This window comes from Cariama cristata, unplaced genomic scaffold (assembly GCF_000690535.1).
Source record: "Cariama cristata isolate BGI_N322 unplaced genomic scaffold, ASM69053v1 scaffold43859, whole genome shotgun sequence".
Lineage (NCBI taxonomy): Eukaryota > Metazoa > Chordata > Aves > Cariamiformes > Cariamidae > Cariama > Cariama cristata.
In genome coordinates this window covers 6,376-18,797 of record NW_009634904.1, presented here as the reverse complement: position 1 = coordinate 18,797, position 12,422 = coordinate 6,376, and the positions used below count along the sequence as shown (strand labels likewise).

Genomic DNA, 12,422 nt, shown 5'->3' with positions numbered 1-12,422 from the left:
GTCCTGCCTAGCCGCGGGCCCGGTCCTGCCGTGCCATGGAGAAATACGAGGTGCTTCCCGAAGGGCCAGGCCCTGCCCGGGAGGAAGGGGGCAGCTGCAGCCTTGTGGGGGGGTGTGTGTGGTATGAGGCCCTGGGGAGGTCTTGGTGGCCTAGGAGAGTGGGTGTAGGGCCCTTGGGGATCGTAGGTAACTATGGGGAGGGAGCATGAGTGGCCCTGGAGGGGTGTGTGGCTTTGGTGAGGGTGTAAGCGGCCCTGAGGAAGGGGCCTACGCAGTCCTAGGGAGGGACGCGCTGGGGTGCGGATGGCCCCGGGGAGATGGGGGTGTTCTGCTCGGGCAGGGGAACCGCCGGGAGGGGAAGGCCTGTGTGCCTCTTGGGACGCGGGGTGCAGGTGGATGCCTGTAGTCCTGCCATGGGGAACTGGAGGCGTGCGCTGTGTGGAGGGTGTCTGTGGGAAAGTGGTTTGAAGGGGGTTTCTGCCTTGGTTGTTCTACTCCTTGCGGCTGCGCGAGTGCGTTAGGGTCTCTCCTCTGCCCTGCAGGTGCTGGAGCAGCTCCAGCCTGGGGCACTGGGCACTATGCTGGTAGCTGAATTGAAAACAGAAAAGGATACAGAGAAGAAATATATAATAAAGCAGGTGAGAAGGTGGTTGCTAGGAAAACAAGAGTCCATTGGCATGTTTGTCATCTCTATGGGCCTTTCTCATCGTAACAGAGACAAATATGTTAGCTTAGCCACTGGGTAAGAGTGGGCTTTCATCTTACTGTGCTGCTGTTTTGGAAATTGGAATATTCAGATCAGTTTACTAGAATATTGAAGTTAAAAGTGGGGAAAAGGGAGCAGCCTATTTAGGTCCATCCAGTGTGTTTTCACCATAGCTTACTGCTACTTTGACAGTGCAGAAGAAGGACTGACTAGCTGTTGCAGGCTCCTGTAAAGCTCTGTTTCTGGCCATCTCCCAACAGCAAGACTGCTCCAAACATTAGAGATTTTTAGCTACCATTGAAAATTTATGCCAGTTCATACACAACTTGCAGTTCCAGTCATCTTGGCAAGATTGTTCTGCCTTAAAGTTTGCCTGTCTCTATATTACAATCTCATCCTTGTATTTTGTTTGCTGCAGGTTGAATGCATTGAAGAAAAGAAAGCAAATGAGGCCTTGAAGGAGGTATCAGTGCAGTTTTTCTTTACTACTTCACTTACAAGGGCCAAAGTCTTAACAGAACAAAGTCTTTTGTCTACAAGGATTAACTAAGTAAATTGTCGAGATGTAAATCAGGTAGGACTATCTGAGGGGTGTTCTCCTTGCCCTATGCTTGAGCTTAAGCCAGGATTTTGTATTAGTTGTTCTTATATTTGAATATGTAAATTCAAATGGAGAGCTGTTCTCAGACGATAGTCCTTTTTCAGAGTTTGTTTTGTGCTGAAGACAAAGAGCAAAGCTCATCCTTTCGACCTTTAAGCTGAAGGAGAATCTTGGTCTGTTTATAGTTTATTATTAGTAAACTCAATTTCTAGTTAACATATTTCATTATATGTTCATTTCTCAGAGTTGGATGTTTTTTGATGTAAATGATTTGACTGGTTCTCTTCCTTTGTACTTTTTTGTGGAAACTTGTTTCAATGCCTCGAGTAAGAAACAACATCAGAAATACTACTAAAATACCAAAATTTTTTTCAACAAAATATGTGAAGTAGCGTGCGATGGATTAGTCTCACAGTGTCCAGTATGCGTGACATCTGCAGTCGTAAGTGCGTGAGAATACATGTCTGTACAGATGCTTCATCCTACTCAGGAGAGGTGATCTCTTTGTGTACTGAGACTGGCTTTACTGATAAAGTTTGATGCAATTTTTCTGCTGATGTACTTGTCTGTTGAAATAAATACAGTTGTGCCAGCTGGGAGCGTGGCTTTTCTTCATTTTTCTGTTGTATCTTCACAGCCACAGATACAACTATAGGAGAGTAAGTTGAATTCTTTTACTTTTCACATCATCAGCAAATTTGCTGAAGTAATTGGTAATTGTTAGAGCCCTACACGGAAGCCAACTTCAAAGAGATAAGCATCTCACTAGTGTCATCATATTTTCTGAGGTTCAAGCTTGCATAGGGGTTACTGGAAATAATGTCTATGCTAGAAAAATCATCTTGACTTTTATGTTCTAAGATGTGTTTTCAGGTTTGGATGTTAGGAACTGAAGAAGGGAGTTGTTTACGTATCATGTCCATAAGGATCAGTTTATATCCTTGAATCTCACAAAGCTGTTACAGCATTACATTGAGTAGAGTCTTAGTGAAATATTTTCCTTAACTTGACACTTGTGCATGCAAATATATAACAGAACTCGCACATTGAAAGAATTTGATAAGATGTGTGACATGAACAAGTCAGGAACTGGCTTAGGATATTATGTAAGGCCCTATTAATGGGAAGGACTGTGTAGCTATAAAAAGCTCTCTGTATTTTTTTTATTTTATGCAGGCAATGGATTTGCTAAAACTTCATCATTCAAACATCTGTGCTTACAAGGAATTGTTTGTGACTTGGGATAATGAGGTGAGACTGAGATAGGATTGATTAAACTGGAACACATGGTTAATGTTGTAGGCATGTAAGCATTTTCGCAGGTTTACATTTGAGGTCATTGGCATGAGATGCTGAAAAAAAGGTTATTTGATTTGAAACAAGCCTACTTTTTAAATTCCTGAATAAACATGCTGAAAAGCTGTGAAGATACATGGATTGGAGTCCATCACATGGCAGTATTGGACGTTGACTCACAGATTCTGATGTGAATCAGTGTGCAATACTGATTTTCATGCCTGCATGAAAACCCTTTTATAGGAGATTATAGAAAGCTGAAAGCCCTGACTTATTTGCAGATTTTATTCAGGGAAAATTTATGTTGATTTTATGGATGTATATTTGACTTGAATGGTCCCATATGGCTTCAGATAAGATGCTTGATAATGTGTTTTTTAAAAAAACAACAAACATCCTGTATTTTTATTAAAAGAAAGTAAATATTGTCTCCTCTGGGAGAGATTATCTCAGAACTCATTGGTATTGGTGAACATCGCACCCACCAGTTTGGCCAAGTGCTTGGTTTTATCTTTCTTACTGGATATATTAACTGCAAACAATTAGACAATTTTGGTGTAATGTTTTATTACAGATATCGTCTCTGTTCCTTTGTCTGGTAATGCATCACTCAGGCCAAGGAGATCTTTCATCTGTAATTAAGGAAAAAAGGCAGAAGTCAGAAAAAATAACAGACATGGTAAAAAGTACAGAAGAGGCATCTGCTTGAACTGACAGTCTCACCACTTCTATATTTCTTCCTCTATATTCCCTCTTTCTCAAAGTCCTCCCTAAAATCTCAAAGCACAGTGTTTTGCTGAAGGGTGATTTTGGAAGCTATCTTCCAAAAGATGTTTGGAAGTTCCTGAGTTTGTTACACTTTCATGTGTATTCCCCTCAACAGGTGATTCTGAAGTTCCTGGGGCAGATGGTTGATGCTTTGTTTTATATACACAAACAAAATATTTTCCACAGGTGAGTAAAAGTCTTGTTCTCTTTGTCTGATAGGTCATTGTTCTTTGCAGTGACTGTTGGTTCAGCACAGCTGCTCAGAGGCAGTGAATTTTATTGTTCCAAAAGGGAGAGTAGGAGGTGGAAATTCTGCACTTCCTATATAGATTAGTTTTCTGTGACTCCTGAAGTCATCAGTTTCTTGAGTTTTGTCTAGAATTATCCATTTGAACAAGGTGTTTTCTCTGGTTTTTGGATGTTCTAAAATTCTGATATCAATTTTTATGGTAGAGTATTGACCATCTCTGTTAATGCTTACATTTTGGTGGCTGTGATGGACAAGGTATACTTTGTACATCTAAAGCAAGAGACAACTGTTGCATTCCATGTTCAGATAAATTTGTGTCACAATCACAAATTTTAAAGCATTTCACAGTAAAAGAAGAAAATAATTGTATTTCAGTTGATTATCACTTGTATATTTCAAACAAACAATAAAATACAAACAAAAAAACTTTAAACCCCTCACCACCACTACCCCCACCCCCCCAAAACCCCCAAACCTCCTGATCAGGAAGGATGCTGGGAACTTGTGGTTATATATCACTAGACTCTAATTTCACAGGCTGACAGAAAATATTTGTGTTGCAGAAATCTCAAGCCATCAAACATACTTGTGACTGGTGAAGCATCCTTCATGCTTAGCGACTTCAGTACAGCAACACTTATGACAGATGAGATGAAATGGAAAATAAGAGTGGAAGAAAGTAGATATTTGTTTTACTTTTTTTTTAAACTTAATTTTTAAAAGATTCAGTTATGGTGGATATTTTTAGTCTTCAGAGAAAAATCAGCCAAAGAGGAAAAAATTATCTTCCCTCTCCCTTCTCTGCATTATACTATTTGTCTTCTAAAGTATGAATAGGATATTTGTGGGCAGTTACCTGCAGCATTAATTGTGTTCATAACTGAAAACTATAGATATGTCTGTGAGTCTCAGAACTCTGCAACAGATACAGTTGGAATCCTTTTTAGCCTGATACATACACAGTAGCATCTTAGAAAATTGTTCATTAGTTAGTGTGTTTCTTAGTCTTTTGTGGCATATCACCAGTAAAGAAGTCTAATCCCTGCAGAACATCTCTAAATTATTTTTAGACATAAAATTGCCTGTAATTCATGCATGTGCAAGCAAAAACTGTGTATAGTACAATGTCAGCGATGTTACCGTATGATTCTTATTTCAACAGACAGCAAGTCTTGGATGGCTCCAGAAACATTTGGTTTTTCTTTTACTGAGAAATCTGACATCTGGTCTCTAGGTTGTATTCTACTTGACATGACAACCTGCTTTCTTCTGAACGTATGTAAAAATGTTTCATTATAGATTTAAAATGTCAGCGTCCCGCCAGGGTATATGTAAACGAGTGTGTGAAAGCTCTTCTGATACTATACTCTTTACAGGCAGAAGAGATAACTTCATTACTGTGGGATATTAGACAGGATACCAGCCGTCTTGAGGGAGTTCTGACACTAACGCAAAATGGAGAGAGTAGCTCTTTGCCTTTATTTCCAATTTTATTTATGATGCTACAGATTCAGCCCAGCATGAGACCCACAGCAAAGTGAGTTCTGGATGCTTTCCCTTTACTATTTTTTTGTCCTAAACCTCACCTACCTTCACAAAGACAGGAATGTTAGCTACTGTTTGAAAGAGATTGACTCAAGGTTGCTGATCTTACTGCTTTGACAAATTGAGTTATTAAAAAAAAGTCAAAGACTTGATGTTCATTCAGAAGTGGGCATTCTGATATGTGTAGGTGTCCTTTTTTTGAAGAACTAGGTAATAAAATCACATTACACACAATTTTACAAGCCATTAACTTGAAGCCTAAGCATGGCTTGCTCAATGTAGGCTCTTTCATTAGCCGTTTTGAGGTAAATTGTTTAAGTTCTGTCAAAAATAATCCAGTCTTCAAAGAAGTATTATTAGCTTTTTGTTTCAAAATGAAACAAAGCTTGTAGAAATTTTTTTGTAACTTACCAGTTCTAACTTATTCATGCTGCTTTTGTCTCTCATAATTCTAGGGATCTGACTGATGTTCCATTTATTAGGGAATGCCTGACTGTTGCTGGTGCCTCTTCAGTAAAACTGAAGAAATCTTTGCCTCCCAATATAACAGATGTCCTCCTTGAGGGAGGAATCGAAAGTGTTCTAGGTAATAAAGAAAATAAGATTAATGTAATGGTGACTCTCATAGGAAATAAACCCATGTGTTTTCTACTCAGCGTGTATTCTACTTGAAAATGAATTATTGGACATTCATTTAACTTAAATAAAATGGGATACTATTTGGAGAAAGGATCACTATACAGCCTTTTCTATAACCTCGTAAGATTACCAGCCATACCTACTGCACAAGTTAAATGGGGTCAGAGATCATTCCTCAGAAAATTGGGGAGCCTAATTTATTTTGCCTGCATTCTAAAGTGTTTGCCAATTTATGCCAACAAAGGATCTGCTCTATTTTCCTTCTTAGTAAGGAAGATATTATTTTAGTCTGAAAAGGCTGTTGGAATAATGCATTTAAAGCCCCTACCTCTGCTCTGATTTAATAATCCAACAGGTCTCCAAAATATATAATGCCAAATACATGGATTATACAGGTGAATCATAACACTTTGTAATACTTAAATGTTTCATGCATTAGGGGAAAAGTTTTTCTCTTTTCAACAATCACAAATTACATTATTTTTATTTATATGAATTTACATCTTGCACAAAATAGAGAAGATTTGAGTGGTTTTTGTAAGTGTTTGTTTCAAATGTTTAAAAGAATTTTCTTGGTTTATGTAGAAATCATGCAGGCTTTCTGGGATGTAGAAGTAGTACAGGCTAAAGCCATTCAGCACCTTACCAGCTTTGTAAGAGATGAAAGTGGTAAGGCACTATTTTATTTTGTTTATTCTGCTCTTTCCTTATATTTTGAGATAATAGGAAGAGGAAAAAATTTCTCATGACAATAAATGAAAATGAAATTGCTCTCTTCCTGTTTCTCATTTTTGGAACATACTGGAATAGGCCACTAGTTGATGTGATTGTGCTGGTACTTGTTTTGTAAACACTTTTGTTGAACAGCAGAGGTGTTTTACTGAGTAAGAAAAATGGGCACTGGAAAAAAAAAACTTAGTGATATTTTAATTGGCAACTAAGGTGAATTGGTAAACTGACATTTGAGGAAGGTAATTCATATCAGCATTGGGGCAAATTGAGGGTAATGCCTAGGGCTATAGGACTGATAGAGCAAAAGGAAGCTACATGTGCCTAGTAAAGCTGTGTCAGTGAAGACTGTATATTTTCTCCCAGCATCTGCACATTTTTCAGATTAACCTTTCATATCAAGACTAATATTTTCAAAGCACCATGTTAACTCAGTTGTAAAATGCACTGTCATTTGATAGCGATAGCATTTTAGTGCTGGCATTGGCTTATGATGTTAAAACACAGGGATGTTCATATCTGTAATGGATAATGAAAAAGAATAATTTGTTTTTTTCCATAGTTAGCTGTATCTTCAACTCTGTTACTGAAGAAATCTTTACTCAGTAATACAGCAAGCTTTGATTATAAATAACGAAATGAATGGATCTTTGTGATTCTCATTCAATCCTATTGACAGCTACACAAGGCTGTGCACACATCTGACTTGTTTGACACTTCTGCACCATGGCTTACCATGACTGATGCTCACATCTTTGAAGATGCTTAAAACGGATCCCTAAAAACCATCCAGTTTTTCCTCAGTATTTTATCATACACTGAGTAGCTGTATTAGCTATTCAAAAAGCTCCAAGTCTTCGTAGAACTAGGAGACTTGGTGAAATACTTTCCTCTACAGCTTCTGAAAAGCATGGTTTTGGACTCATGCAGTGTTCTACCCCACAAATTGCTTACATGACCAGTGAACAATGGCAGTGTGACTTAATGAGGAACGTTCTGGCTACACTTAGCTTTTGTAGCCTTGCAGCTGTCTTTAATAAGAGACATTTCCCATAGAGATGATGAAATTCACTCTGTTTTGGTCCATCTATACTTGCATTTTGTTCTCTTTGATTCAAGAATGTTGTTCTGCCATATCACATCATCCATAGGGACTCAAATTTATTTGAAACTGGAACTCTTGTGTTTTGGAGTAAACCACTGAGCATTCTAAGCTGTATAACTGAATATTGTCTCAAATAATTTCTTTTCTCCACAGCCTTGCCCTATCTACTAACATTCACAGAATTGATCACTTTTGCCATGAAGACCCATGCAGATTCTCTCAAGTTACAAGTAGATGGCTGCAGTTTATTGCTTGAAATTCTTAGTCAAGGTACAGTTATGAGACTACCCAGCAAGTTGGCAATTTACCCCAACGACACCTGATAATGATACAAGCTTGAAAACAGTAATTGTGTTTCAGAAAAAGAAAATTTAAAGTAACTTTTGGATATGTTATGTGAAGAAATGCTGTTAATTGAATATTTTACTTATGGGGACAGCAGGGGGTTCAGACTTCATTCAAAGCCACATTTGTTCTGTTCGATTGTTTACTTTTGACAGCTCTAGAACAGGATGTGGTGATGGCCCTGGATGAGAACGTGATCAGCTCCCTGTTAGACACAGTGAGAAAACACTCTGAAAATGAAGAGTTACTTTCATTGATCTGCACGTTGTTGATGATGATTTCAGCCAGTGGTGGGTCACCTTGTTAATTTTTGGGGAATATGCTTATGTTTCTACTTTTATAATCTAATCCAAGATACGATGCAGAATTTGTGACTTCACTGAGAGAGATGAATGTCTGTAGGTATTAGTTTAATAGTGGTAATATTGGTAAGATTGACTAGACACTGGTAAGATAACACTCCTGAAAGTATAAGATACACTGCTGAGGCTTCAGGTACTTACAGAATTGTATCTATTAGAGTGGTCCCGTATTCCATCTTGTTTTGGAAACAAGTACAAACTGTGTGAATAGTAGTGCTTGGGAAAATGGGGGCATAGAACCTGGATTGTATTTTTGGCTGTGCCAAGGTGAATCGAAACCATTATACCTAATTTCTTTACTTTGGTTTTTCTCCTGAGATTGTAATTGCTAAACATTTATAGTATTTTTTTACTTCTTTTCAGTGTCAGTTCAACGGTCATCAGGAGACTGTTTTTATAAATGGTTACAGAAGGATTTAGCAGCAAGGGGATAATCTTAAAAAAAAAAGTACAAAGTGTCGTGTACAAATAAACTTACTATCGAAGACCAAACTGTTTTTATACAGTGTTTCCTAATTCTGAAGCTGAGGTAGCTTGAATTGCTAAATTGCAAACATTTGAAAAAATAGTAATTTATACCCTCTTAGTTCCTTTTCTGCTCTGTAAATTTCAGATCTGTAAGGAAAAGGGCTGGCCAAACATCCATTTGAAAGGGTCACTTGTGCTAAACATTCTGCTTAAGTGCATCTTGTTAAAGAGTTGGGTCTGTTCTCTTGCTTTCTTTTGTCTGGCTGATGGTATCATGTTACTGGTTTGTTATCACTGTTTAAATATGGTTAGTAGTGCTGTCTGTTGGCAGGACAGTGAGTGGGACAAAAATACCAGATTCTGTAAAATTTCTTTTTCAGAAGTTGTTGCAGAGAATCTAAGGAAAGTTGGAGTAATTCCAGACCTTCTGTCAATTTTAAGAAATTTTCTTCCTAATGAAAAGATCTGCCTCTCTTGCTGTGGAGTTCTCTGGAGCTTGGCTGTGAGTGGTAAGCAGAACACAGCAGGTATTGTTCCTAGACTCATGTGATTGAAAGGCAGCAGGTATTGTGCCTAATTGAGTTCAGACATTCCTGTTGCTGGGACTGGATTATTTTTCTTCTATTCTGGAGAGATGTCTCCACAGCACTACTAAAATAACTTTAAGTGATCTGGAATTAAATAAAAGAAAACTGAAAACTAATGCAGAGTTCTTAGCAACGCTTTTTTGTGATAAGGTATCAAAGTCAAATTTTTACTGTTTAGGCCAAGATATGGCTTAAGAACAGACTGTCAGAAATGAAAGGGTATATGCAATTTCTGGTTTGTCAGTTGTGGTTTTGCTCCAGAGGGAGTGCAGCACAAGCAGTGTAATAGATTAGGTATCAAAATAGCATTTGGAATTAATAGCGTCTTATTTCCTTGCATCACGCTTCTCTTGGCAGCACTGGGATAAATCTCGCATTGGCCGTCTTGTAGAGACTTGCTTTTCCAAAAGAAATGTGATTGGCAAGGTGGCAAGTGTACTCTTCCCATTGCCTTAGAAATAACCCAGCATGATCCCACAGTGTTGGAGAGCTGTGGGTGATTGCCTGAGCTGACCCCTTCTTATGAGACCATGCTGGGAGTTTTTTTTGGGATTTGTTTCTATGACCTGTTCTTGTATAGGTGTGTGGAGATCTAATCATCAAGGAAGGCTGAAAGCACAGAATGTGCATGATTGCACTTGGTGTGTTTTATTCCCTCTGTGCAACAAATCACTCATTTGATTTGTGACCAGCTAAATATCCATCCTGCAGACTGTATTCTGTCAAAAAGGTGGCTATTTTTGGAGGTTTCTTGCTGTGATCCCCATGTATAATTTAAAGGGCAAAGAAAACTAGTTCCTGGAGAAGTTCAGCTTTCTGTTACTGTTTATTAGTCCTGTAAAATTTGATTTGTTTTTGTACGTTTTAGATTCCTTCCCGATGCTGTTGTCCATACTAAAATAATGTTGCATTACTCCAATACCATTGCCCCTTAAGGTTTTACTGAGATAATATGATATACAATATGCTTATGATACTATTGTTTAAATAACTCTGCTTGATGTATTTCCTTTTTGTTATGGTAATTCAGAGAATAATGTAGCGTTGCTGAAAAGTGCTGTCCCTGTTACCTCTGCGGTCCTTCAAGAGCACCTCCAGAATGGAACCGTTACGGAGTCTGCTTGCTCGGCCCTGTGGGCATTGTCACTCCAAGGTGTGTTTTCCCACTCTCCTTGTCCCTTGTGTATGGAAAAGGCTAGTATGCCAAACATGTCTGTCTGTCAGTGATGATCCTTGAAATTCAGACTGCTTGGCCTTAGCAGGCTCTGCAGATGGCAGCAGAGTTAGGAACTTGCATCTTCTCTTAACCAGTCTTCCCTGCACTTGCTCTCTAACGCTGTCTGATGAAGCTATTTTTGATGAGCTGTAGCAATTGTATAACTAATACTGCTAATGGTTACTGTGATAACGGGCAGCTACAGCCCGTGTTGCACAGAGCGCTCTCTGGCTTATCTCTTAAGACCAAGCATCCCATTTGTGTTACTCCTTCGAACACAGCATTAGTGTTGTGCAGCATGGGCTGGCAGGTTTGTTTTTATGCCATCGTTCCACTAGGAAGAGCTGAGTAAAACACCCTAAGCAATCTTGCTTCTAGTATCTGCCAGCAGAATAGGTTGAGTAGTCAGGACTCTCCATCCATTTTGCCTTGGAGAATGAAAGGGAATCTTGACATAGAAGATGTATCAGAAATTTCTTCTATACCCCTCGATCAACTTGTGATAAGACTTGATTGGGCCTTTTTTATGGCAATACAGGTTTTCACATTCTTTCTTTGTAACTTTTATCACATAATTAAAAAGTAATTTCAGAAACAGGAGGCAGAAGTTGAAATACTGACAAGCGTTTTAAAGGCTTTTGAGAATATTGAAGTTTTGGGGTTTTGTGTGTGTTGTTTGTTTGTTTGGTTGTTTTTTTTAAAGGTTGCTTAACTGAACATGAATATGAGCCCACAACAGCACTTCTGCTAGATGCGCTAAGGGTGAACCCAGAAAGACCAGTGCTGGTGAAGAATGCCTGCCTAGCACTAGCAAGCCTTCTAAGGCTATCTGGTAATATTCAGCAATTACTTTTTTATTAATTGCAAATCAGCTCAGAAGTGGATGTTTCTGTATAATCCAAGAGTTCATAGTGGGATTGGGATTGACACCTGCTCTCCTGAGTTAATCTTTTCTTGCAGGACTGGAAAAGGAAATAGTGAAACTGGAGGTGGAAATTTTTTTTCTTCCCATGGACCCAGCATGCATGTATGAGAAGTACTAGATCAGCACAATCTGATCTATTAGTGACTTGAGAGTGTTTTGTTACTTATTTTACGATGAAGTTGTTTCAACTGTGTGAAAGGGTAGAGCTCAATCAATATGAAAACAATAAACATTAAAACATCCCTTCTGCCATGCATGACAGTGTCAGCTGCATATACAGTCATCTTCTTGTTGCCCAAATATGCTTCAGAATAATTTTTAAGAAGACTGAAAATAATGGGTATGACTTCCTAGAAAAATATTACATGTATGCTAGCTGGAGCAGGGAATTGGAAAGCAGATAATGCAGTCTCCAGGTACCAATTACCCCAGCAGTGTTTGTCTCCCTTTCAGAAGTATCAGCTTTGAGACTTGTAACGGATTCAAAAGGCAGTGGAATAAACCTGATCAAAGATGCCTACCGGCTTCATTTTGATGATCCAGAAGTGGTGGGAAGTATCTGTATGCTGATTAATGAGATGGTCCAGTATGGTGAGATGGTGGTGTTATTTGTTGAGTCTCTTCCTCTCCCCTACCCCCAAAAAATAGTAAAGAAAACCATAGGGACATGTTGCTCTCAGGAAAGACTTACTATGTATCTGACAAAGGAGGATGAATTGGAACTGAGAGTTCATCCCACTTGTTCTTGAATAATTACATCACTGTGATGTTATAATGTTGTAATTTCATCTTATCTTGCCTTCTCTTTGTGTAGATCTGTTCTCTCTCTGCTCTCCTTTGTGTAGATCTGTCCTCTCTCTGCTCTCCTTTAGCTCCTGCT

The 12,422-nt window shown here is 38.6% G+C and overlaps 1 protein-coding gene across 1 annotated transcript in view; it reads left to right on the top strand.

The window, feature by feature from the left end:
- The first annotated feature begins 35 nt into the window (after positions 1-35).
- Positions 36-12,422, top strand: part of STKLD1 (serine/threonine kinase-like domain containing 1) — a 13,716-nt gene continuing 1,329 nt past the window's right edge. The window contains exons 1-17 of the mRNA XM_009707296.1: positions 36-50; positions 543-638; positions 1,125-1,169; positions 2,484-2,558; positions 3,178-3,282; positions 3,487-3,557; positions 4,185-4,300; positions 4,784-4,896; positions 4,998-5,158; positions 5,622-5,752; positions 6,391-6,474; positions 7,793-7,909; positions 8,140-8,274; positions 9,195-9,323; positions 10,432-10,554; positions 11,321-11,449; positions 11,996-12,133. Of these exons, the coding sequence (XP_009705598.1) occupies positions 36-50; positions 543-638; positions 1,125-1,169; positions 2,484-2,558; positions 3,178-3,282; positions 3,487-3,557; positions 4,185-4,300; positions 4,784-4,896; positions 4,998-5,158; positions 5,622-5,752; positions 6,391-6,474; positions 7,793-7,909; positions 8,140-8,274; positions 9,195-9,323; positions 10,432-10,554; positions 11,321-11,449; positions 11,996-12,133 (1,783 nt within the window). The remainder of the gene's footprint in view (positions 51-542; positions 639-1,124; positions 1,170-2,483; positions 2,559-3,177; positions 3,283-3,486; positions 3,558-4,184; positions 4,301-4,783; positions 4,897-4,997; positions 5,159-5,621; positions 5,753-6,390; positions 6,475-7,792; positions 7,910-8,139; positions 8,275-9,194; positions 9,324-10,431; positions 10,555-11,320; positions 11,450-11,995; positions 12,134-12,422) is intronic.